The sequence below is a fragment of the Anomaloglossus baeobatrachus genome, chromosome 9, assembly GCF_048569485.1.
Source record: "Anomaloglossus baeobatrachus isolate aAnoBae1 chromosome 9, aAnoBae1.hap1, whole genome shotgun sequence".
Classification (NCBI taxonomy): domain Eukaryota; kingdom Metazoa; phylum Chordata; class Amphibia; order Anura; family Aromobatidae; genus Anomaloglossus; species Anomaloglossus baeobatrachus.
The window spans coordinates 171,188,130-171,215,598 of NC_134361.1; the positions used below are offsets into that span (position 1 = coordinate 171,188,130).

Consider the following 27,469-nt stretch of genomic DNA (forward strand, 5'->3'; position numbering starts at 1 on the left):
AGGCTGATGCTGAGGGAGGCTGGGGGGAGAGAGGCTGATGCTGGGGGAGGCTGGGGGGAGAGAGGCTGATGCTTGGGGAGAGGCTGCTGCTGGAGGCGGGGGGAGAGAGGCTGCTGCTGGGGGAATGGAAGAGAGGGGCCAATGCTAGAGACAGAAAACAAGGGTTGAGGGATAGAGCAATGATAATATCGATGGGGGGGGGGGGGGAGTGTAAGGACTCAGAATAAGAGGGGGGCAGCATTGGGAGCTCATTATGGAGAAGGGGCAGCATGTGTGGGCTCAGTATGGAGTGGAACAATGTAGGGGAGTCAATATCAAGAGTGGGGTAGTGTGTGTGTGTGTGTGTGTGTGTGTGTGTGTGTGTGTGTGTGTGTGTGTGTGTGTGTGTGTGTGTGAGGGGTGTCTCAGCATAAGCGCTAGTGTGGTGGTCTTAGTATGATGAGTGGGGCAGCATGGAGATGTCATTATGGAAAAGAGGAAGGCAGCATTAGGAGCTCATGGAGAGGGGCAGCATGCACGGGACACTGTGAGGAGGGGGCAGCATGCACGGGACACTGTGAGGAGGGGCAGCATGCATGGGACATTGTGAGGAGGGGGGCAGCATGCATGGGACACTGAGGAGGGGGCAGCATGCATGGGACACTGTGAGGAGGGGGCAGCATGCATGGGACACTGTGAGGAGGGGGCAGCATGCATGGGACACTGTGAGGAGGGGGCAGCATGCATGGGACACTGTGAGGAGGGGGCAACATGCATGGGACACTGGGAGGAGGGGGCAACATGCATGGGACACTGTGAGGAGGGGGCAGCATGCATGGGACACTGTCAGGAGGGGGCAGCATGCATGGGACACTCAGGAGGGGGCAGCATGCATGGGACACTGTCAGGAGGGGGCAGCATGCATGGGACACTGAGGAGGGGGCAGCATGCATGGGACACTGTGAGGAGGGGGCAGCATGCATGGGACATTGTGAGGAGGGGGCAGCATGCATGGGACATTGTGAGGAGGGGGCAGCATGCATGGGAAACTGAGGAGGGGGAAGCATGCATGGGACATTGTGAGGAGTGGGCAGCATGCATGGGACATTGAGAGGAGGGGACAGCATGCATGGGACATTGTGAGGAGGGGGCAGCATGCTTGGGACATTGTGAGGAGGGGGCAGCATGCATGGGACATTGTGAGGAGGGGGCAGCATGCATGGGACATTGTGAGGAGGGGGCAGCATGCATGGGACATTGTGAGGAGGGGGCAGCATGCATGGGACATTGTGAGGAGGGGGCAGCATGCATGGGACATTGTGAGGAGGGGGCAGCATGCATGGGACACTGTGAGGAGGGGGCAGCATGCATGGGACATTGTGAGGAGGGGGCAGCATGCATGGGACATTGTGAGGAGGGGGCAGCATGCATGGGACATTGTGAGGAGGGGGCAGCATGCATGGGACATTGAGAGGAGGGGGCAGCATGCATGGGACACTGAGGAGGGGGCAGCATGCATGGGACATTGTGAGGAGGGGGCAGCATGCATGGGACACTGTGAGGAGGGGGCAGCATGCATGGGACATTGTGAGGAGGGGGCAGCATGCATGGGACATTGTGAGGAGGGGGCAGCATGCATGGGACATTGTGAGGAGGGGGCAGCATGCATGGGACATTGTGAGGAGGGGGCAGCATGCATGGGACATTGTGAGGAGGGGGCAGCATGCATGGGAAACTGAGGAGGGGGAAGCATGCATGGGACATTGTGAGGAGTGGGCAGCATGCATGGGACATTGTGAGGAGGGGGCAGCATGCATGGGATATTGTGAGGAGGGGGCAGCATGCATGGGACATTGTGAGGAGGGGGCAGCATGCATGGGACATTGTGAGGAGGGGGCAGCATGCATGGGACATTGTGAGGAGGGGGCAGCATGCATGGGACATTGTGAGGAGGGGGAAGCATGCATGGGACATTGTGAGAAGGGGGCAGCATGCATGGGACATTGTGAGGAGGGGGCAGCATGCATGGGACATTGTGAGGAGGGGGCAGCATGCATGGGACATTGTGAGGAGGGGGCAGCATGCATGGGACATTGTGAGGAGGGGGCAGCATGCATGGGACATTGTGAGGAGGGGGCAGCATGCATGGGACATTGTGAGGAGGGGGCAGCATGCATGGGACATTGTGAGGAGGGGGCAGCATGCATGGGACATTGTGAGGAGGGGGCAGCATGCATGGGACATTGTGAGGAGGGGGCAGCATGCATGGGACATTGTGAGGAGGGGGCAGCATGCATGGGACATTGTGAGGAGGGGGCAGCATGCATGGGACATTGTGAGGAGGGGGCAGCATGCATGGGACATTGTGAGGAGGGGGCAGCATGCATGGGACATTGTGAGGAGGGGGCAGCATGCATGGGACATTGTGAGGAGGGGGCAGCATGCATGGGACATTGTGAGGAGGGGGCAGCATGCATGGGACATCGTGAGGAGGGGGCAGCATGCATGGGACACTGTGGGGAGGGGGCAGCATGATGTGAGGACAATGTGCAGATCATATTTCATAATCGAGGAAGGTGTGGTGGATATAATTTATAAGGGAGGGCAGTGTGACAGTCACAGTATATAAGTGGGGACGGTGTGGTGGGAATATTTTATACTCATGCTATGTTTTGATGTGCCTGTGGTGATCCCCATTGGGGGGGGGGGGTTAGTGCCCTTCGTTTCTCATTGATACTTTTTCAAGTGTTTTACAAAGTAGATCTGCCTTAAACAGATGTCGTGTGCGAAAACTCAGTTTTACGTTGTCACTAAGGGGCGCGACCACTTAAAGTGCCTAGGGCAGCACGAAGGCAAAATATAGCCCTGGTTGCAAGGGAAAGAGAGACGTTCCTGTCGAGGGAAGTCGACCTCCTGTCCCATTTGCGGAGAATGTCCCATTGGAGTGGCCGCAGATGGAATTGCGCGAAGGGCACTGCCTCCATCGCTGCCACCATCTTCCCCAGGAAGTGCATGAAGCGCCTCAAGGGGTGTGACTGACCCCGAAGAAGAGATTGCACCCCTGCCTGCAGACAAAGCTGTTTGTCCAGCGGTAGCTTGACTACCGCTGACTGTGTATGAAACGCCATCCCGAGGTAAGTCAGTGATTGGGTCGGTGTCAACTTGGATTTTGGGAAGTTGATGATCCACCCAAACTGCTGGAGAGTCGCCAGAGCGACGGTAAGGCTGTGTTGACACGCCACCCGAGAAGGTGCCCTGACTAGGAGATCGTCTAAGTAGGGAATCACCGAGTGGCCCTGAGAGTGTAGGACCGCCACAACGGATGCCATGACCTTGGTGAACACCCGTGGGGCTGTCCCCAGGCCGAAAGGCAATGCCACGAACTGAAGGTGTTCGTCCCCGATGGCGAAACGCAAGAAGCGTTGATGTTCGGGTGCGATCGGCACATGGAGATAAGCATCCTTGATGTCGATCGCTGCTAGGAAGTCTCCTTGTGACATCGATGCGATGACCGAGCGGAGAGATTCCATCCGAAACCGTCTGATGCTCACATGTCTGTTGAGTAGTTTGAGGTCCAGAACGGGACGGAATGATCCGTCCTTCTTTGGCACCACGAACAAGTTGGAGTAAAAGCCGCGACCATGTTCCTGAGGGGGAACGGGGATCACAACTCCTTCTGTCTTCAGAGCGTCCACTGCCTGAAAAAGTGCGTCGGCCCGAGCAGGGGGGCGGAGAGGTTCTGAAGAAACGAGTCGGGGGACGAGAGCTGAACTCTATCCTGTAACCGTGAGACAGAATGTCTCTCACCCATCGGTCTTGGACATGTGGCCACCAGGCGTCGCAAAAGCGGGAGAGCCTGCCACCGACCGAGGATGCGGTTCGGGGATGCCGAGAGTCATGAAGAGGCCGCCTTGGAGGCATTGACTCCGGCGGCTTTTTGGGGGCGTGACCTAGACCGCCACGCATAGGAGTTCCTCTGGCCTTTCTCCGGCCTGCTGGACGAAGAGGATTGGGGCTTGGCGGAGGGACAAAAGGACCGGAACCTCGATTGTATTTTCCGTTGCTGAGGTCTCTTCGGTTTGGACTGGGGTAAGGAGAAGTCCTTTCCCTTGGATTCCTTAATAATCTCATCCAATCGTTCGCCAAACAATCGGTCGCCAGAAAACGGCAAACCGGTTAAGAACCTCTTGGAAGCAGAGTCTGCCTTCCATTCGCGCAGCCACATGGCCCTGCGGACTGCCACAGAATTAGCGGATGCCACCGCTGTACGGCTAGCAGAGTCTAGGACTGCGTTCATGGCGTAGGAAGAAAAAGCTGACGCCTGAGAAGTCAAAGACGCAACCTGCGGAGCAGAATTACGTGTGACCGCATTAATCTCAGCCAGACAAGCTGAGATAGCTTGGAGTGCCCACACGGCTGCAAAAGCCGGGGCAAAAGACGCACCCGTGGCTTCATAGATGGATTTCACCAGGAGCTCTATCTGCCTGTCAGTGGCATCTTTCAGCGATGAGCCATCTGCAACCGATACCACAGATCTAGCCGCCAATCTAGAGACTGGAGGATCCACCTTGGGACATTGAGCCCAACCCTTAACTACGTCAGAGGGGAAGGGGTAACGTGTGTCAGTAAGGCGCTTAGTAAAGCGCTTGTCCGGAACCGCTCTGGGCTTCTGGACAGCATCTCTGAAGTTAGAGTGATCGAAAAACTCACTCCGTGTACGTTTAGGGAACCGAAACTGGTGTTTCTCCTGCTGAGAAGTCGACTCCTCTACAGGTGGAGGCGGGGGAGATAGATCGAACACCTGGTTGATGGACGAGATAAGATCATTTACTAAGGCGTCCCCTTCAGGTGTATCAAGATTGAGAGCAACGTCAGGGTCAGAGCCCTGAGCTGCGACGTCCGCCTCGTCCTCCAGAGAGTCCTCAAGCTGGGAACCCGAGCAGCGTGAAGAAGTCGGGGAAGATTCCCAGCGAGCCCGCTTAGCCGGTCTGGGACTGTGGTCCGGGCCGGAGTCCTCCACGTGAGACCTAGGGCCCCCCCTGGGAGCGCGCTGCGGCGCGGACCGAGAGGTGCCTGGAGGCGACGATCCAACAGGGCCCGGGGCCTGTGTAAGGACCGGTCTGGACTGCAAAGCTTCTAGCAGCTTGGCAGACCATTTGTCCATAGACTAAGCCATGGATTGTGAAAGTGACTCAGAGAGTTTCTCAGCAAAAACGGCAAACTCTGTCCCTGCCGCCTGGACAGGGGGAGCAGGGGGGTCTACCTGAGCCGAGGGGCCCACTAGTGACCGAGGCTCCGGCTGAGCAAGCAAAACAGGGGTCGAGCATTGCTCACAGTGAGGGTAGGTGGAACCTGCAGGTAACATAGCCGCACAAGAGGTACAGGTCGCAAAAAAACCCTGTGCCTTAGCACCCTTGCTCCTTGTGGACGACATGCTGTTGTCTCCTAGGAGAGTGATCACTGAGGGTATATGGGAAGGGGTATACAGCCCGACCGAACAGAAATATATATATAGAATACGTATCTATTCCGGCACCCTAAGGGGACCAGCACCCGGTGACCGGTGTGGCTTACCGACCGCTAAAAAGCGGAGTGTGTGTCCTCCAGATTCCCTGCCTTAGGTCTCCCAGAGTTGCAGAGCTCTTTCCTGATAATCCTCCACCGGCAGAATGCCAAAAAAATGGCTGCCGGAGCTCTCTGGGGAGGAGTGGAGCCGTGGGCGGCGCTAGGAAAGTGCGAGAATCTGGGGTCCCCACAGTGATCAGTGAGGGGGGAGGAAACATACAGGATGCTCCGGCCCTCACATCCGACGGCAGGTCGGCAGTCCCGCCCTTACCCCTGACAGGCAGGCCCGGGGGCGGGAGCTTTGCTACTAGGCCGCGATGAAGCCGGGGACTAAATTTAAGACCGCGGCCGACAAGCAAGCGCGGTCGGCGCGGAAGTCCGCCGGTCTTCACAAATCAGCAGCTGCTGCAGCATCCGGGAAGAAGGCGCTCCATGCACAGTCCCCATGGGGACACAGAGTACCTTAGAGATGCAGGGCCCGGTCCCTGAGGATGAATAGACTCCTGTCCGGCAGATTCCCAGAGGGGCTGCGGAGGGAGCACGGTCCCAGTAAATGGATGACCGGTCAGGATCCCACTTCTCCCAGAGCCGCTAAGGGATGGTGAAGGAAACGGCATGAGGCTCCGGCCTTTGTACCCGCAATGGGTATCTCAACCTTAACAGCACCGCCGACGTAGTGGGGTGAGAAGGGAACATGCCGGGGGCCCCGTGGGGGCCCTCTTTTCTTCCAACCGATATAACTAATATGAGAATGCATGAGTGGATGTGTGCCTCCTTCCACACAAAGCATAAAACTGAGGAGCCCGTGATGCACGGGAGGGTGTATAGGCAGAGGGGAGGGGTTACACTTTTAAAGTGTAATACTTTGTGTGGCCTCCGGAGGCAGAAGCTATACACCCAATTGTCTGGGTCTCCCAATGGAGCGACAAAGAAATAGTTTTTATAGCTTTCATAGTGCACTTTAATTGTGATTAGTTGACAGGAATAATGCAATTATGGTGATACGCAATTTCGATATAATATAATTTAGATATAGTTCATGGATCAATTGATTAAAATGTACTTTGTTTATTGGAGTGTTTGTAGGAGTGTGCAGTGTTTTATAAACCAGTCACATTGCAGATGGGAGTGATTCTGGCCATTGCAGTGGAAGCCAAGCTGTATGTGATAACTGGCTCCTGCTGTAGATGGCACTGCTCTAAAATGTACAGGAGCAGTAAATGACACTTCACCACAACATACACATACGTCAATGTGTGAAAAGGAGTTAAAGATGTTATCCACTGCTCCGATAATCCCTTCTCAAACTGAAGTTTCCCCCCTTCTTAAAAATAACAACATTTCGGTGCTGGTGCTGTTCCAGCGGTGTCGGCACTTGCTCTCCTGGGATTATGTAACTTAATCTGGAAGAAGATAGAGAACAGTTCTACTCATTTCTTCCAAATGTAAGCGATTTTTCAAAAGGCGAGGAGAGTGAAGAAGCCACTGATTAGCCCAAAGGATCAAGTAACATCACACAGTTATGCAATCCCAGGAGAGCAATTGCCAACACTGCTGGAACAGCATCGGCATTGACTGGGAGTATACAGTGGAACCTTGGTTAACGAGAACAATCCATTCTGGGAGTGTGCTTGTTAACCAAGTTACTCATTCAGCAAAGCAAGATTTCCCATAGGAAATCATTGCAATGCAGACAATTCGTTCCACAACTTGTTAAATGTCCCATCCTGGTCCCCTGTTGTGCCATTCCACACATGCACAGACACACGCACATGCACGCACATTATATGCTCAACTTGCCTTCCGTTCCATCGCTGGCCTGGTGAGACTTGCTGTTCGCTAGCATGGGCTGTGTATCGGGTAACCATGACGACGAGGGAGGAACTTCCGCACCCAGAGCGCTGACGTCAAAGGTAGGAGCCTCTGATTGGTCAGGCTGCCTTTGAGTAGCGTCTGACAGCAGAAGTTCCTGCCTCGCCGCCGATTGTTACCGATACACAGCCAGGAGGCTGGTGATGGAACAGAAGGTACACATATTATGCTCACCTTACCTTCCGTTCCATCGCCGGCCTCCTGGGTCTTGTAGTTCGCCGCAAGGATTCCTCCCTCGTCGCGATGCACCGGCAAACTACAAGACCCAGGAGGCCGGCGATGGAACAGAAGGTAAGGTGAGCATAATACTGTATGTGTGAGCGTGTTTGTTTGTGTGTGTTTTGTGCGTGCTTGTGTGGACTGCAAGAGCGGGTCAAAGCGCGGTGGATGTACGGAACCGGAAGTGTGTGCGGTGAGTATTTTGCTCGTACAGCAAAGCTTTCTCGTAAACCGAGTTACCAATTTACAGAAAGCTTTGATTGTTAAGCGAAATTCTCGTTAACTGGGTTACTCGTTAAGTGAGGTTCCACTGTAAGTGTTATTATTTTAAAAATGGAAAAAATATTGATTGGGAAGGGGTTGTCCGAGCAGTGGACTACCCATTTAAAGGCCACATACTCCGTTTTATTGCTGAACCACCTGTAGAAAATTCCTGCTCCACTCTTTTTACGTGTGTGATAATAGCTTTATGCTTATCACAGAACACGAGCATATCCTGCTATATAGGCGCACACCTATACTGCAGAGAATACATTCTCTGTGTCTCTCTGTATAAATGGTGCAGGCACTTTATTTTATACAGTGAGATAGATTGGTGGATGCATAGAGCTAGAATGTAATACCTTACCTCAGACTGGCCAATTATTAACTGAGACCAGTTTCTCCACTCTGGACAGTTATTTCGGTCGTCAAAAGTCACATTATTAGACTTCCAGCAGCACTGCTCATGATTAAACCAGAACCACTCTACACAAATGCCATCCTTTAGGTCCGTCATCCAGTGAGAGGATATGTCAATCAAACCCGCCAAAGAGCCTATTAGACAACACAACAACAAACATTCAGGAAACAAAATATAAAGTGGAGTTCAAAATGAACTGGTTTTCAGCTCCGTATCAGAACCTTCATCAGGTTTACACCTTGTGTACAATGGATAAAGACCCAAACATGGGGCTGAAAAATGGTTTGTATGTGAACACCTTATTAGGTCCAAGAGATTCAAAAAAAAAAAAAAATACTGCTTCAAGCAATTGCTTTTTTCTCCACTGATTGGCGACAGCGGTGTTATAACTCCTATGGTATATTTCCGCAGCTTATCTATTTTGTCCACTGGCATATTGTAGGTGATCGATATGGAAGGAACAGCAGCGGCCACCACCAGTGGGCTCTTGTATACATCATTCTAACATGCTGTATATAAGAGCCCAGGCCGCTGTGTAGAACATAAACACTTTAAAATACTCACCTAGGGGGTCGGTGTGGTGCAGACTGGTCAGATAGGTGCCGCTGTTCTCTGGTACAGGCGCCTCCTCTTTCGGCCATCTTAGTCCTTCTGAAGCCTGGGTGGGGGACACATTCTACGCATGCACACAGTCCGGTATTTAGGTCCTGCGCAGGCGCACTACAATACTTTGATCTGCCTTGCTCAGGGCAGATCAAAGTGCGCCTGCACAGGACCTCAATGCCGACGCGTGTGTATGACGTAGGACGCATCATGCACTGCAGCTTCAGAAGAAGGATGACAAAGATGGCCGAAAGAGGAGGCGCCAGTCCCGGAAAACGGCGGCATCCATCTGACCAGTCTGAACCACACCGACCCCCTAGGTGAGTATTATAAAGTGTTTTTTACATTCTACACAGCGGCCTGGGCTCTTATATACAGCATGTTAGAATGCTGTATATAAGAGCTCACTGGTGGTGGCCGCAGCTTATAGGGCCCAAATCTGGTGACAGGTTCCCTTTAATGCCTAACATACCATCCACCTCTCTCCAGCCCAGTTAGCTGCTCACCTCCCTCCCCTTCCGCCCCCATAGGCAGCAACCAGAGCTAATAACAGCTCTCACTTTCCTGAGTAGCTGTGCGCTTTTTCAAATGCCCCGTTATCTCTAAGTCAATACAGTGATAGCAGTGTACACTCCAGAACAAAATACTGATAGATGAATGTGTAAAGGTACCGTCAAACTAAGCGACGCTCCAGCGATCCCACCAGCAACCTGACCTGGCAGGGATCGCTCGAGCGTCGCTACACGGGTTGCTGGTGAGCTGTCAAACAGGCAGATCTCACCAGCAACCAGTGAGCAGCCCCCAGCCAGCAGCGACGCGTGGAAGCGATGCTGCGCTTGGTAACCAAGGTAAATATCGGGTAACTAACCCGATATTTACCTTGGTGACCAGCATACACCGCTTAGTTAATTACCCGATGTGTAGTCTGGCTATGTGTGCAGGGAGCCGGCACTGACAGGGTGAGAGCGGCGGACGCTGGTAACGAAGGTAAATATCGGGTAACCAAGGAAAGGGCTTCTTGGTTACCCGATATTTACAATGGTTACCAGCGTCCGCAGAAGCCGGCTCCCTGCTCACTGCACATTCAGTTGTTGCTCTCTCGCGGTCACACACAGCGATGTGTGCTTCACAGCGGGAGAGCAACAACTAAAAAATGGTCCAGGACATTCAGCAACAACCAGCGACCTCACAGCAGGGGCCAGGTTGTTGCTGAATGTCACACACCGCAACATCGCTAGCAAGTCCGTGCCTCAGCAGCAATGTTGCTAGCGATGTTTCTTAGTGAGACGTGGCCTTAACAGTAATGCTACAAACTCAGCAGAAGTTCAGCTAATGCTACAGCTCTTCTACTGACCAGAACTGTCACTCCAAGAGGAGCATCTGCCCCAGAATCCAGGAAGTAAGGAGACTGCAGAACTAAGAGCTGCTTAGGGACAACTTGAGAATAAACCTTTAAATGCCCCATAAAGTGCCTTTTCTCTTATAGGTTTTCACATATAATATGTTGTGATATCCGATGAATTTAGTACTTTATCATTTAGAAAACATAACAGTTACCTGCAGAAAGGCCAATCAGCAGCATTAATAACCATCCAGAAAACGCATCGCTGACACTGCGCAATAGAGCCCACGCCGACTCTTTACTTTTGCTGAGGATCTGAAAAATAGAAAATCGCCAACATAACTTACAAAAGAGCTGCACAACAGCCAGAAAGCTGGGCAGAAATACAGAACTGTCTGATCAGCCTAGAGAGGACAGTAAACCTCGCAGAACACAGAAAAGACTAAAATGCATATTAGTTTTTCATTGATCACTTTCAGTTTAGTCTCCACTATCCATCCTGATAAATACTCCCATCCTGCTATATACCCCCATCCTGCTATATACCCCCATCCTGCTATATACCCCCATCCTGCTATATACCCCCATCCTGCTATATACCCCCATCCTGCTATATACCCCCATCTTGATAAATACCCTCATCCTGCTATATACCCTCATCCTGCTATATACCCCCATCCTGCTATATACCCCCATCCTGATATATACCCCCATCTTGATAAATACCCTCATCCTGCTATATACCTCCATCTGGGTATATGGCCTGCATCCTGTGGCACACAAAAATAAACGTTTATACTCACCTTTCCTCCCTACAGCAGCATCGCTCCTCCTCCTGTCTGTGTCAGCAGCAGCACCGCTAACTTGTGTGGAGCCAGTCACCATTCCCTGCAGCATCGCGATGTCCTCCTGTATGCCGGCCCGCTGATGTTTGTGGAAACTAGCGGTGCGCACAGGGATGATGTCATCGCTGTGCTCACCCCGCTCTCTACACAGATCAGCGGGCCGGCAGACAGGAGGACAGCGCAGTGCTGCAGGGGAACGGTGAGTATACCGTACTTATTCACTGCCCCCCGTGCTGATGATGATGCACAGAGGGCAGTGAATACAGCCGCACATGATCATTCCAGGCTGTAGTTTCCAGGGGTCATCACACGGGCCGGCTGCTAATTATGCGCGCACCCCTCGCCCATCACCCCGCCCACCTGTCAGCACCGGCTTCAGCGCTGAGAGATGATGGGCGGGACAATGCATTTAAATGCAATGAGTGAGCCCACGTGGTCATGGTAGGCGCTGCTACAGCCTGCGCATACCACCGATGACCCGCTCCATCAAAGCACTCATTACCCGCAGCCATGCCCCACATTCAGACTATAAGACGCACCCCCCACTTTCCCCTGACATTTGGGAGAAAAACAAGTGCATCTTATAGTCTGAAAAATACAGTATGTACCCATACAAATAATAGCCAATACAAAAATACACAAAATAAAAGTGAAGGATATCTAAAAAAAAAAATTATATTTATATGTATATTTATATATATATATAAATATATAGTATCAAAAAAAGTACAAAAAAAAGTACAAAATGTTATGCAAAAAGGAGTACAATAAATATTGATAAAACCAATAATTACAATATATGAGATACAGCAAGAATAAATAACACACCCATAAGTAGTATCTGTACCCGTATAGCAGCAATAAAGAGAATTTTGTTTACTTACCGTAAATTCTTTTTCTTATAGTTCCGACATGGGAGACCCAGACCATGGGTGTATAGCTTCTGCCTCCGGAGGACACACAAAGTACTACACTCAAAAGTGTAGCTCCTCCCTCCGGACTATATACACCCCCTGGATGACAATCTAACCAGTTCAGTGCAAAAGCTGAAGGAGGACATCCACCCATAAGTAGAAATAGAGTAAAACTCGGAACAACCGGAACCTCTATCTACAACAACAGCCGGTGAAACACACGGAACAAGAACTGCCAACAGGCAACAGGGAGGGTGCTGGGTCTCCCATGTCGGAACTATAAGAAAAAGAATTTACGGTAAGTAAACAAAATTCTCTTTTTCTTCATCGTTCCTATGGGAGACCCAGACCATGGGACGTCTCAAAGCAGTCCATGGGTGGGAAATAAACAAACTGAGAAGTAGGCAAAACCTAACTTCACAAGTGGGCGACAGCTGCCTGAAGGATGCGTCTGCCCAAGCTCCCCTCTGCCGAAGCATGAGCATGCACTTGGTAGTGCTTCGAAAAGGTGTGCAGACTAGACCAAGTGGCAGCCTGACAAACCTGCTGAGCCGTAGCCTGGTGCCTGAAAGCCCAGAAGGCACCGACAGCTCTGGTCGAGTGCGCCTTAATTCCTGGCGGTGGGGGCACCTGAGAACACTGGTAGGCATCGGAGATGGCCGACCTAATCCAACGAGCTAGGGTCGGTTTAGAAGCCGAGAGACCCTTGCGCTGACCCGTGGTTAGCACAAAAAGTGAGGTGCACCGCCTAAAAATGGCGGTGCGTGACACATAGATTCGGAGCGCCCGCACCAAATCCAAGGTATGCAACGCCTTCTCAAAGCGATGCACAGGGGCCGGACAAAGGGAAGGCAATGAAATGTCCTGGTTAAGGTGGAAAGAAGACACCACCTTAGGGAGAAAATCCGGAGTCGGGCGGAGAACCACCTTGTCTTGGTGAAACACTAAAAAAGGTGACTCCGTAGAGAGCGCAGCCAAATCAGAGACTCTCCTGAAAGACGTTATGGCTACTAGAAAAACCACTTTCTGAGAAAGTCTAAACAAGGGAACCTCCCTGAGAGGCTCAAAGGGGGGTTTCTGTAAGGCCGTGAGGACCAGATTAAGATCCCAGGGATCCAAAGGCCGCCGGTAAGGAGGAATGATGTGAGATGCGCCCTGCATGAAGGTGCGCACCTGAGCCAGTCGGGCGATACGCCGCTGGAATAATACCGACAGAGCCGACACTTGTCCCTTGAGGGAATTGAGGGACAGTCCTAGCTGCAGACCGGACTGTAGAAAGGACAGGATGGTCGGCAAGGAGAACGGCCAAGGAGCATGGCCGGAAGAGCGACACCAGGACAGGAAAATCTTCCAAGTCCTGTGGTAAATCCTGGCCGAGGAAGACTTCCGAGCCTGAGTCATAGTGGAGATGACCTCAGAAGGAATGCCTGAAGCCGTCAGGATCCAGGACTCAAGAGCCACGCCGTCAATCTGAGAGCCGCAGAATTCTGGCGGAAAAACGGACCTTGAGAGAGAAGGTCTGGGCGGTCCGGGCACCTCTACGGACAGACGGAGCAGGTCTGGGTACCAAGCTCGCCTGGGCCAGTCCGGAGCAATGATTATGACTCGACGGCCCTCCATTCTGATCTTGCGCAGAACCCTGGGCAAGAGCGCTAGAGGGGGAAACACATAGGCCAGACGGAACTGAGACCAATCTTGAACCAGCGCGTCCGCTGCGAAGGCCTGAGGATCGTGGGAGCAAGCCACGTAAACCGGAACCTTGTTGTTGTGCCGGGATGCCATTAGATCCACTTCCGGAGTGCCCCACTTGCGGCAGATTGACCTGAACACTGCCGGATGCAGGGCCCACTCGCCGCTGTCCACGGTTTGACGGCTGAGATAATCTGCCTCCCAGTTTTCTACGCCTGGGATGTGGACTGCGGATATGGTGGACTTGGAGTCCTCCGTCCACTGAAGGATTCGTTGAACTTCCAACATTGCCAGGCGGCTGCGAGTCCCGCCCTGGTGATTGATGTAGGCAACCGCTGTCGCGTTGTCCGACTGGACTCGAATGTGCTTGCCCGCCAACAGGTGGTGGAAGGCTACGAGAGCTAGGAGAACAGCCCTGATTTCCAGCACATTGATCGAGAGGGCTGATTCGGACGAAGTCCAAGTGCCCTGTGCTCGGTGGTGGAGAAATACTGCTCCCCAGCCGGAGAGGCTGGCATCCGTGGTGAGGATCACCCAGGACGGAGTCAGGAAGGAGCGTCCCTGAGACAGGAGAGAGGGGCCGAAGCCACCACTGAAGAGAGCTCCTGGTCTGTGGCGACAGAGCCACTAGCCTGTGCAAGGAAGAGATCCGCTTGTCCCAACTGCGGAGAATGTCCAGCTGCAGAGGACGTAGATGGAACTGGGCAAAGGGAACCGCTTCCATTGACGCCACCATCTGACCCAGCACCTGCATGAGGTGCCTGATGGAATGACGGCGGGGCTTCAACAGAGAGCGCACCGCCAGATGAAGGGACTGCTGTTTGACTAAGGGCAGCTTCACAAGTGCCGGCAGAGTCTCGAATTGCATCCCTAGATACGTGAGTTGCTGGGTCGGGATCAGAGTGGACTTGGGCAGATTGACCAGCCACCCGAATTGGGCTAGAGTGGCGAGAGTGAGCGAGACATTCCGCTGGCAGTCTGCACTGGATGAGGCCTTGACTAGAAGGTCGTCCAGGTAGGGGATTACTGCCAACCCCTGGAGATGCAGGACCGCAACCACTGCTGCCATGACCTTGGTGAATACCCGAGGGGCCGTGGCTAACCCGAAGGGGAGAGCCACGAATTGGAAATGTTCCTCTCCGATTGCAAAGCGTAGCCAACGCTGGTGTGAAACCGCAATAGGCACATGCAGATAGGCATCTCTGATGTCGATGGATGCTAGAAAATCTCCTTGGGTCATTGAGGCAATGACCGATCCCAGAGATTCCATGCGAAAGCGCCGCACCTGAACATGCTTGTTGAGAAGCTTGAGATCCAGGATGGGCCGGAAGGAACCGTCCTTCTTGGGGACAAGGAAGAGGTTTGAGTAGAAACCTCTGAACCGTTCCCGGGCGGGAACCGGAACAATTACCCCGTTGGCCTGCAAGGATGCCACGGCCTGTGAGAAGGCGGCGGCCTTGGAGCAGGGGGGAATGGACAGAAAAAATCTGTTTGGCGGGCTGGAAGAAAATTCTATCCTGTAGCCGTGGGAGATGATATCCCGCACCCACTGATTGGAGACGTGTTGAAACCACACGTCGCCAAAGTGGGAGAGCCTGCCACCGACCAAGGACGTTGCTGGCGCAACCAGATAGTCAAGAGGAGGCTGCCTTAGTGGCAGCGGCTCCTCCGCTCTTCTGAGGACGCGGTTTCGCGCGCCAGTTGGGTTTACGATCCTTGGCTGAGGCAGTGGACGAGGCTGAGGGCTTAGAGGATGACCAGTTAGAGGAACGAAAGGAACGAAACCTCGACTGGTTCCTGCCCTGGACAGGTTTCCTGGTTTTAGACTGTGGCAAGGAAGTACTCTTCCCGCCAGTAGCTTCCTTAATAATTTCATCCAGTTGTTCACCGAACAGCCGGGACCCAGCAAAGGGGAGCCCAGCAAGGAACTTCTTAGAAGAAGCGTCTGCTTTCCACTCTCGAAGCCACAAGATCCTTCGGATCGCTTGGGAATTAGCGGAAGCCACCGCCGTGCGGTGAGAAGCCTCCAGAATGGCAGACATGGCGTAGGATGAAAAAGCCGAGGCCTGGGAAGTTAAAGCAACCATCTCGGGTATAGAGTCCCTGGCAAGGGAATGTATTTCCGCCAGAGAGGCAGAGACTGCCTTAAGAGCCCACACTGCTGCAAAAGACGGGGAGAACGAGGCTCCTGCCGCCTCATATACAGATTTGGCCAGAAGGTCAACCTGGCGGTCAGTGGATCCTTAAGAGAGGTGCCATCGGCCACAGATACGACTGTCCGGGATGAGACTCTAGACACCGGAGGGTCAACCTTTGGGGACTGAGCCCACTCCTTAACCACCTCAGGTGGAAAGGGAAAACGGTCATCAGAGCCACGCTTTGGAAAGCGTTTGTCAGGACAGGCCCTGGGCTTGGTAACAGTGGTCTGAAAACTGGAGTGGTTAAAAAACGTACTCCTAGCTTTCTTAGGAGAGGTAAACTGGTGTATTTCTACCAGGGAGGCTTGTTCCTCTGACACTGGTGGATTGAGGTTCAGTACGGAGTTAATGGATGCAATCAAGTTACTAACATCCGCATCACCCTCAGATAAGTCAATGGGATACATAGAGGTAGCGTCTGAGCCCACAGTAAAAGTATCTTCCTCGCCTTGCACCTCAGCTCGTGAATCAGAGTCGTGGGACGAGGAAGGAGAAGGGTCCCTGCGTCTCCGTTTAGGAGGACGGGGTCCTAAAACATGCTCTGATAGCTCTGCAGAGCTCGGAGCAGCAGGGGCGCCCTGAGAAGGGGGCTGATGCATGGTCAGCAGAGTCCGGGACAGCTGTCCCATAGAGTCTGCAAAAGACTGGGAAATAGCTCTGGAAAAAGATGCTACCCAAGCCGGGGGTTCAGCCACCGGGGCCGGAGCAGGCTGAGGGACCCCTGAGGAGGCTCCAGGCTGAGGCACCACCATGTTAGAGCAGGCATCACAATGTGGATATGTGCTCGGTTCTGGCAGAATGAGCTGACATGCAGTGCATATAGCGTACAGCTTAGCAGCCTTCTTGCTCCTAGTGACAGACATGCTGCTGAGGTGGAGACCCTGCAGTAAGAATACACTCCTGTAGAAAGACCACCTGAGAGTGTATAATAAAAGCCCACAACCAGAGGTTGTGGCTTACCAGACCGATTCCTGTGTGCCCTCCGGATTCCACAGCTCGGACCCCCAGTGAAGCGATGCAGCAGCTGCAGCAGCCAGCGCCGATCAGCATGTGAACGCTGAGAAAATGGCGCTGGAGTGAGGAGGGGGGGCGGGAATTAGCCCAAGAGCGGGAATCGGACGGCCAAGGAGAGATACAGGGGAGGGAACATCTCCTCAGAAAGGAGTGTCCTCCCCGATGCTGAACGGCCGGTGGGCGGCGCCGCACTGCTCCCCTGCATGACTGACATGCAGGGGAAGCTGAAAGCGAAACTAGGCCGCAACTGAAGCCGGGGCCTAGATTTTTACATGCGGCCGACGAGCAGGCACCGTCGGCGCGGTTCTCAGGATAAATCCAGAGAACCGGCCGGAATTCACAGTACAGTCAAAAGACACACTCTCCCCTTAATAAACGTACCCGGGACCCCTGAAAAATGTCTCAATACTTAGCTTTGAGACGCAGGGCCAAGTCCCTGGGGGGGATTAAACGCTCCGTCCGACAGGATCCCGACAGGGCTGCGGATGGAGACCGGTCTCCTGCAAAGCAGAGAGAACCGTGATGGCTCCCACTTCAAGCCAGAGCCCGAGGGATGGTGAAGGAGCGCGGCATGTGAAGGCTCCAGCCTTGTAAAGTCAACCTTAACAGCACCGCCGACACAGTGGGGTGAGAAGGGACATGCCGGGAGTCCAGATTGGACCCGCTTTTCGTCCAAATCTTTGAAAAAATCTTAAAAATTAAAAATCAGAGAATGCATGTGTGTGTGTGACCTCCTGAACACAAAGTATTGAACTGGTTAGATTGTCATCCAGGGGGTGTATATAGCCCGGAGGGAGGAGCTACACTTTTGAGTGTAGTACTTTGTGTGTCCTCCGGAGGCAGAAGCTATACACCCATGGTCTGGGTCTCCCATAGGAACGATGAAGAAAATACATTAGTAATCGCACAAGTTACAAATGATGATATATGCACAAGTTTACACTTATAAAAATATAATAGATTATAAATTAATCTCTGTTATCACCCTTTGATACAGCAATACCCTGTAAACTAATCTCTTGGTTACTTTCATCATGCACTTTATTGACACCTATATCTAGGTTTCCTTGCTTATCAATTTGTACTTTATCACTATTACTGATATCCAGCTATAAGGGTACCGTCACACTTTAGCGACGCTCCAGCGATCCCACCAGCGATCTGACCTGGTCAGGATCGCTGGTGCATCGCTACATGGTCGCTGGTGAGCTGTCAATCAGGCAGATCTCACCAGCGACCAGTGACCAGCCCCCAGCGACGCGTGGAAGCGATGCTGCGCTTGGTAACTAAGGTAAATATCGGCGCTTGGTTACCCGATATTTACCTTGGTTACCAGCGCACGACGCTTAGCGCTGGCTCCTTGCACTCCTAGCCAGAGTGCACATCGGGTTAATAAGCAAACCACTTTGCTTAGTTACCTGATGTGTACTCCGGCTACGTGTGCAGGGAGCCGGCACTGGCAGCCTGACAGTGTTGGACGCTAGTAACAAAGGTAAATATCGGGTAACCAAGCAAAGCCCTTCGCTTGGTTACCCGATATTTACCTTGGTTACAGCTTATCTCAGGCTGCCAGAAGCCAGCTCCCTGCACATCGTTGCTCTCTCGCTGTCAAACACAGCGATGTGTGCTTCACAGCGGGAGAGCAACGTCCAAAAAATGAACCAGCACTGTGTGCAACGAGCAGCGATCTCACAGCAGGGGCCAGATCGCTGCTCAGTGTCACACACAGCGAGATCGCTAATGAGGTCACTGCTGCGTCACAAAAACCATGGCTCAGCAGCGATCTCGCTATGTGAGAAGTACCCCTAACTTGCACTTTAATAAAATTTGCACTTTAATTAACCCTTTTTTGGTGCCATTCTCACACTATTATAAATTGAGATTAATTTATAATTTATTATATTTTTATAAGTGTAAATTTGTGCATATATCATAATTTGTAACTTGTGCGATTACTAATGTATTATTGCTGCTATACGGGTACAGATACTATTTATGGGTGTGTTATTTATTCTTGCTGTATCTCATATATTGTAATAATTGGTATTTATGAATATTATTGTACTCCTTTTTGCATAAAATTTTGTACTTTTGTGATACATTAATTGGAGTACATAGCCCTTTTTTTTTGTTGCACTATTTCTATTACTTTTTATCTTGTTTTTAAAATTATTCATTGATAAACTTTCACTTTTATATTGTGTATTTTCGTATTTTATTGTAACATGTATTAGCAGTAGCAGCTAATGAACTGTAAAACACTTTAAGTATAGTTATCTAGATTAAAAAAAAAAACAAAAAAAAACCTTTAGTTGAAGTTCTTGAAGCGATCTCCACCATTATACAGTAGTCACTAAATTGTCTATAACACACAATAGCATTTTTGCTGAGGAAGTCATCCAGCCCTTTTTTTAAAAGCAGTTTTTGTTTTGGACTTGTGAAGGTTAATGATTTGCAGCATTGCCACCAGCAGATGCCATTCTCCCAAATCACTCACATACCACAGTCGGTCTGGAAGATTAGAAATAGTGTACATCTCAGGATACAGAGTGAAGCAGACACAAGCCGCGGGCAGGTATCCCGACAGTGCAGGTCCATAAGTGTACAGCACTGCAATGTCACTTGTTCACCTGGCCTGCAGTTGAGGGTCAGGTCTATACCTATATGCCGCACAGTTAATGGGTGGGTTGCCAAAAATAAAGTTTGTGAGTTAACTAAAAAGGGAAGGTTCAACTGAATAACAGTGTTTTTTGCATTAATTAATTAAGTAGTGATGGGCGAACTTCAACTGTAAAAGTTCGGATCCACACAGGATACCAATTATCCGTGCACGGACCTGGAGTTCTCAGGGAATTCCAAGTAACTGTCCGGATTCGGCCACCCAGATAATTAAAAAAATAAAAAAAAGAAGGAAAAAGAAAGAAAATAGGAATAAAGCATGTGCGCTATACTTACCAAAACTCCCACGCGGCTGTAACACTACTTCCAGAACATGTACAAACGCTGTGCATTCAGACAGAGAGTGAATTAGCCACAGCTGTGACGTCACTCAGTTTACCTGCGGTCCCAGCTGGAGGTTCCCAAGGTACCCCACCTGTGACCACAGTTAAACTGAGCTCAGGTGACCTCATTAAACTCAGTGACCTCACCTGAAAGTGAAATGTCTGCACCAGATTTACAACTCCTGTAAGAAAACCGCACCAAAATGGCATCAAAATGGTTTTGTGTGTTTTTTTTGCCAAGAGATGCAGATTTGGTGCTGAAATTTATACATCACATTCCTATACCAAATTTGCATCTTTTGGCTAAAAAAAAAAAAAAAAAAAAAAACCCCACCTCAATACCGCATTAAAACCGCATCATGTTTAGATGTGTTTTTTTGCCAGAAGATGCAGATTTGGTGCAAGAGTATGGTGCATAAATGTCAGGAAAATTTGCATCTCTTGGCAAAAAAAAAACAAAAAAAACACGTCACTGTGTTCAATCTGCGGTCACTGCTGGAGGTTCCCACGTGACCCCGCCTGTGACCGCAGATAAACTGAGTGATGTCACCACTCACAGCCGAGGCTCAGTCATTCATGCCTGAATCCGCAACGTGCAGATATTACCCAGATTGCCACCGAACAAAGGCAATTAGGATAAGCCAGGTAAAGTGCCGAGATTGTCGCATCTAATGGAAGTGACAATTCTGGGTGGCTGCACGTTGCCATTTTTAGGCTGGGGGGCCCAATAACCATGAGCCTCCCCAGTTTGAGAATACCAACCTCCAGCAGAGCAGTTGGCTTTATAATGGCTGAGTATCGAAATTGGGAGGAGGGGAACCGCAAACCCTTTTTTTTTTTTTTTTTTAAATTATGTATTTATCTGATTTTAAAAGGGTGGAGGCTCTGTCTGAATGCCACCAATCACAGACATCGGGACTGCTGGTGGGTGGGGGAAGCAGTGAATATGCATGAGGTTAATGAGTGGCACCGGAAGTAGTGTTACAGCTGCACAGGAGATTTGGTAAGTATAATGCGCCTGCTCTAATCCCCCTAACCCTTTTTACCGCTATTTTAAAGCACATGATTAAAGTCCCCCTAGAATTATATGGGGATTGGCGTCCGTCCAGATATCTGGAATTAATTCTGTTCTTGAACCAGGTTTTTTTTTTAAAAAAAAACAACAAATCCAGATTCACCTACAGATTCCATATATCTGCAGGTTCACCCATCACTATTAAGCTTTGAATAATGGTATGCGTTTCTTCAGAGATGATTTTTTTTTCCAATTTATCGGATAACCCCTACACAAGCAAGTTAGCTGTAGTAGAGAAAGGCTACAAAAGAAATTACTAACCCTGAGAACGACCATGTAGGACATAAATAAACTGAGATTTCATTGGGAAATGTGTAATGCTGTGCAATTTCTCCATAGGTGGTGCTGTAGGAGAACTGAACACTGAACCCTAGATTGAGACCCTCCTAATACTGTAAAGGGATTGATCCACAGATGACAACCTTTAAACTGTAAAATAGTGCAGATGAGTTTTGGACTTTTACCTCTGATAAAGACCTGTTAGTTTATGGCATATAGTACGGCGATGTTAACCCACACCATTGTAAATATACAGTGCGGTCTAAATCTGTAACCACTTTCACATTGCGTTTTCACCTATGTTCACTGGTCCATCGGGGCATCCATCCGCCTGCAAAAGACGTATATGCCCGAAAATAGTGCAAGACAGAGCACACGCTGACTCCGTCAGCTCCATTATAGTCAATGGCCCCATCGGCGTATTCGTCTGAAACACATTTTGTGCGGCGGGGGAGGGGTGGGGGGTTGGGATGGATGCCCCAACGAGACCAGTGAACGTAGGTGAAAACGCAATGTGGAAGTGCCCTAACATTTTTTTAAATGAGTGGGGGACTGTAGCCTCCACCATGGAGGGCCCACAATGAGAGCTGTGATTTTACATTGCTAAAGAAAACAATCAACATGTAAAGGTGTCTCATCAGGTGAAGATTTTACCTCTCTGTGCCGGTCTCTGTCTCTGGACTTTTCCCGCACCCAGTCAATAGTGTTAAAATCTTCATACGTTCCAACTCCTGGTACCTCCAAGAAGTCCATGACATTGCCAGTGCCGTGTAAGCCATTCCCATTGTATGTGGTAAATCCTAGAACATGAAATAGTCCAGATTATTCACATTTATATAGTGAGGGAAGCTTAAAGGTGTTAACTACTAGACAAGCCACCGATTAAGCACTTCAGGGCCCCATGTCCACCCTCAATTACCATCCTCCATACTTACTGTTGATTGACAGTGCTCGTTTTAAAGTGCTCCCCGAGTTGATCCCTCAGCAGCACACACCATATCAGTGTTAGGCTGCTTTCACACTTGCGTCATTTTGCATCAGACGCAATCCGTCGCCTTGAGGAAATACGGTATCCTGCAAAATATTTTGCAGGATTCCATTTTTCCCCATAGACTTGTATGGACGACTGATTGTGACTGATGGCCCCGCGTTGCATCCGCCGCGCAATCGATCAGTCGTGGAATGGCTGATCGTTGGGCGTCAGCAATGCAGCATGTAGTGTTTTATTGGAGAGTCGAAAAAATGCAATGTGCAGGATTCCGTCGGCGTCCGTCATTTTTATAATGGAAGCCTATAAGAGCGGAATCCGTTGTAATGCGTCACTGGACGGATTCCTGTGACGGATCTGTCATTTACCAACTGAGCATGCTCAGATGAATAAGTTCCAGAAAAAAAAAAAGCTGCAACGGATCAGTTTTTTTTGCAGCATCAGTTGTGGCAATATCTGCAACACATCCATTGCATCAGTCACGCAACGGATTGCAACTGATGCAAAATAACGCAAGTGTGAAAGCAGCCTTAGTGTGCGCTGATGTCGCTCTCCTGTCTGCAGGGGCCGCACGCTGCAGACAGGATCACACAGCAGTGGTCGAGAGATGAGGACAGAAGGGCATGCAAACACTGACACTGCAGAGGCCGAGCGCACACAGAGGAGAGTAGGATAAAAACACTGACACTAAGTATCGGCCACCTACTCCTGTGTGATCCTGTATACAGCGAGTGGCCCCTGCAGACATGAGAAAGGGATGAGAGCGCATGTCTGCACTACCCTGGTGCGCGCTCATCTCCTACAGTGTCAGTGTACGCAGGGCTGGGGATTAAAAAAGTGCTTAAACATTGGCATAAAGGTAACTTTTTCTATTTTTACATGAGATGGGCTATCAAGACTAGGGGTTTCAGAAGAAAGACAGTGGTACACAGACCCATATGCACCCACATCTGTGTTCACAGCTATGAGGAACAGATATTTACTCTCATTTATACAAAGCATCTGCAACAAATCTGCAGCACTCCTCTATTACTGCTCCTCTACTTTACACAGCTTTGGATAGCAGTTACTGTTCGCTCAGCATACCATTGCCACCAATTAAGATTTTATTTTCCATTCCTGGACTACCGAATCCATAATTGTGGAAAACTCTTACTTACTAAGCAGTTATGGCGCATATATCAGATAATTAAATTCCTTTTTGCAATAATCGTATTTTTGCCTCTCTTTAAAAGTATGCCACCATTTTTTTTATGGAGAAACACTAGGACAAACTGTGCAGGTCAACTTGCCACCATCCCTGGACATTGCACTGACATATACAAACTAGAGTACCCAATATAAGGTGGGAGAGGAACTAGGAACACTTCAAAGTGTGCTGCAGGATGTGCATTATCACCACTGACCTCCTCACCAGAAAATGAGCCGCAGTGGGCCTGCACTGAAGTGATCACAGGAGGTCTCCGCTGCTATGTAATGGACTGCAGTGATCACTATAAGGCTATGTTCACACACTGTATCTTTTCTTACCACAAAGATGCAGCGTTTTTGGCCCCAAAATACGCAACAATGGCAAAAAAGCATCAAAACGCATGTGAGGGATGAGCATGAAAATGCTCAAATGCTCGCTACTCGATTTGAGCTAGTCAGGCGCTTGGACGAGCTTGGCACGAGTAACGAGCATTATGGAAAGTCACTAATTAAGCTAATTAGCCTCTAATTCTACTTCCAGGGCCATTCATTACACTCATGCACATTCTGCATAGTCACTGCTTCCCCGCCCACCGGCTTGTGTGGAAGCATCTGACTGCTTTGAATCACAGACCACGTCTATTGTGGTATAAAATATAAAGTAATTGGCGTAGGGTCCTTCCCTATTATGGTACCGAGCAAAGATAAAGCCTAAGGCTACAGCCCCCAGCTGTGCGCTTATCTTGGCTGTGTATCCACAGCCTGAGAATACCAGCCCCCAGCTGTTGGCTTTTATCTTGCCTAGGTGTCAAAATTGGCGGGGGCGAGGGGGGGGTGAGGACCACACACCGTTTTTTTAAAGTACCACTCACTCACTACACTACCTCCCCTGGGAAGTCTAACACAAGACGAAACGCGCGTCGGGCTGAAGGCTGACGAGTTCCACAGACCCCTTCTTCAAAACATTTAACTCCTTAACGACCGCGGGCAGTAATATTACGTCCTAGCGGTCATAGTGTTACAGCCCGCGGTCTGCCGCCGGCAGCTTGCAGCGATTGGCACACATCGCCGCTGATTTTCACAGCTGAGATGTGGGCACGAGCAGAATCGTTATCTGGCTGTGCCGTTTAACCCCTTAAATTGCGCTGTCAATATGTGACAGCGCCATTATAACGGCATCAGCGGTAAACCTTTACTTACCGACGTGATCACGTGACTTCCGGTGGTTGTCATGGTAGCACAGGGTCAGGTGATGACTCCTGTAGCTCACATGACTCACTTCCTGCCTCACACAGCCGAGAGCTGGGTGAGACATGAAACGAGTATATCTGCTCTTCACAGCTCTATAGCTGTGATCAGCAGATATGGCAGAGCGATCTGCTGATCCATATAGCCCACTAGGGGGACTAGTAAAATAAAAAAATTAAAAAAAAGTAAAAAAAAAGTTTAAAAAAATTTAAATTAAAAACCTAAAAGTTCAAATCACCCTCTTTCGCCCCATTGAAAGCTAAAGGGTTAAAAAAATTAAATAAATACACATATTTGGTATCGACGTGTTCAGAAATGCCCCATCTATCAAAATATAAAATCACTTAATCTGATCAGTAAACTGTGTAGCGGAAAAAAAAAATACGTTTTTTTGGTCGCCACAAATTTTGCGCTAAATGCAATAACAGGCGATCAAAACATAGCATCTGCGCAAAAATGGTTAAAAACGTCAGCCTGAGACGCAAAAAATAAGCCGTCACTGAGCCATAAATGCCGAAAAATGAGAACGCTACGGGTCACGGAATATGGCGTAAAAAACGTGCGCCACTTTTTTCGAACAAACTTCTGATTTTTTTTTAAACCCTTAGATAAAAGTAAACCTATTCATGTTTGGTGTCTACGAACTCGCAACAACCTCAGGCATCATACCCACACATCAATTTTACCATATAGTGAACACAGTGAATAGCATCTCAAACACAATCGCACTTTTTTTTGCAATTTTTCCCGCATTTGGAATCTCTTTGCCGTTTTCCAGTACACTATATGGTAAAATGTATGGTTTCTTTTAAAAGTACAGCTCATTTCGCAAAAAATGAGCAGTCACATGACCATAAAAAAGTTACGTGTCTCGGAAGAAGAATGGCGAAAAAACGGAAAGCGAAAATTGGCTGGTCGTGAAGGGGTTAATACTCTTTATTGCTTTATCTTTGCCTCTGTTGCCGCTTTTTCATTTGAGCACTATTGTACCTTATTATTGCATAGATATCTGCTATTGGAACTTTAATAGTTATTGATTGGCATTGTATGGATAATTTAAATATAGCTTGTTGGTGGACCCTCTGGTATTTATTCCCCTCGTCTTTAGCCTTTTTGGAAATAACCCTGTCTTTTCAAATATTGTTTGTTATCAGTAATCAATGAAGGGAAAAAAAAAAAAAAGCAATATTTAAATTTTAAAAATATTTTTCTAATAAAGCATACATTTTTTAATATTTTTATTGCTTGGTGTCTTGTCTCTCGTGAGCAATTTTATGCCTTCTACTTTGTTCATAGGAGCTTTTTGAAATGCTTATGGATTTAAATAAGTTTAAAAAAAAAAAAAGCTGCATGCGGTTCATCTTATTTAAATACACAGAAAGATAAACCCACGGCTGGGGGCTGCAGCCTGTAGACATGCGTGCTGGTATCATGCTATGGGGGGCCCACACATCAATTTTTTTTTTTTTTATGTATTTATTTTGACAGTACGATATAGACACACACAGCGGTGGGAGTGCTGTGTGACTGCAACCAATCACAGATGCCGGTGGGCAGTGAATATGTATGAGGCTAATGAGCGGCCCTAGAAGTAAAATGAGCAGCTGCGGGAGCAGTTAGAGCCGGAGACTCAGCAAGTATAACGCGTTTGCTCCTATCCCCCTATCCATTTTTAAGCGCCGGATTTTGGTCTCCATAGATTTATATGGGGACCAGAGTCCAGCCAGATACCTGGGAACAATTCTGGGCTAGAACGTTTTTTTTTGTTGTTGTTTTTTTTAAACCCGGTTGGACCTGCCGACCCCAGATATCTGTGAGTCTGCTTAACACTATTTACTAAAAAACACGAGAGAAAAACGCACAAAAAACGTATGCGATTTCCGATTTATTTTCTGGCACAAGGTGCATTTTTCGGTGAAGGCACAAAACTGCTGCGTGCATACATACCTGAAGTGATGGACTTTACTTATTAAGGTGTAAATAAAAACCAGACTAGCCCGCACCCCGAATAGCCAGTAACTGAGCATACACTGCGCCTCTTTTACATAGCTTTAACCCTATCACAATTTCCCATAAATTGGGTCTTTTCTATGGTGTGTGCTCACCTGGGCTGTGTGTATCCATGGTCCGGGCTGCTGGCACTTCCGGCCTGACTAAAGGTTAATTCTCGCTCTCTCCTCCTTCTCTTTTTCCTTGACTAATTATTCATTTTCTGCCGGTCTCTCCTATCAATATCTTACACTTGGAGACGTTCCCCTCTCTGTACTGCAGCTTTCTCTTCCCATCTCAGCAATTCTACATTGTGGTTCTGGGTAATAATCTACCTGCAAAGCAAACCTCATTGGCTTTCAGTGCAATTCAGCATTATTTCAAAGAGTTAAAATCTTTTTATTTCTAATTTGTTGTTCCCCAAAATTCTACACAGTTTGGTGCAGGTTCCAGGAGCGGCACAGAGGACATCATAAAAGGCAGCCTCTGCAGCCAACGTGCCGAACACTGAATAGAAAGATGTGCAGGACCCAATCACACCAGGGCAGTGCAGACATCCTCGGCTGACACCTGAATGCTGCCATCCCGGGCTCCTCTTGTAGGTGTAGACCCCTTACACTCTTTTTTTCAAAAATTAATTACATCACAGTCCTTGTGCCTTGGGTTTATAACCTCCAATCACTCCAGACTGAAGAAGAAATACAGTAATTTTGTTCTACACGTTTCTGAGGTAAGTTACTTCTTCAGGAACTATCAATTTGAATCTCAATAGCTC

At 49.4% G+C, this 27,469-nt stretch overlaps 1 protein-coding gene across 1 annotated transcript in view; it reads right to left on the bottom strand.

The window, feature by feature from the left end:
- CLCN5 (chloride voltage-gated channel 5) overlaps positions 1-27,469 on the bottom strand; it is a 116,720-nt gene that overhangs the window by 57,586 nt on the left and 31,665 nt on the right. The window contains exons 4-6 of the mRNA XM_075324039.1: positions 21,933-22,078; positions 10,478-10,577; positions 8,264-8,451 (exon numbers count right to left, since the gene is read on the bottom strand). Of these exons, the coding sequence (XP_075180154.1) occupies positions 8,264-8,451; positions 10,478-10,577; positions 21,933-22,078 (434 nt within the window). The remainder of the gene's footprint in view (positions 1-8,263; positions 8,452-10,477; positions 10,578-21,932; positions 22,079-27,469) is intronic.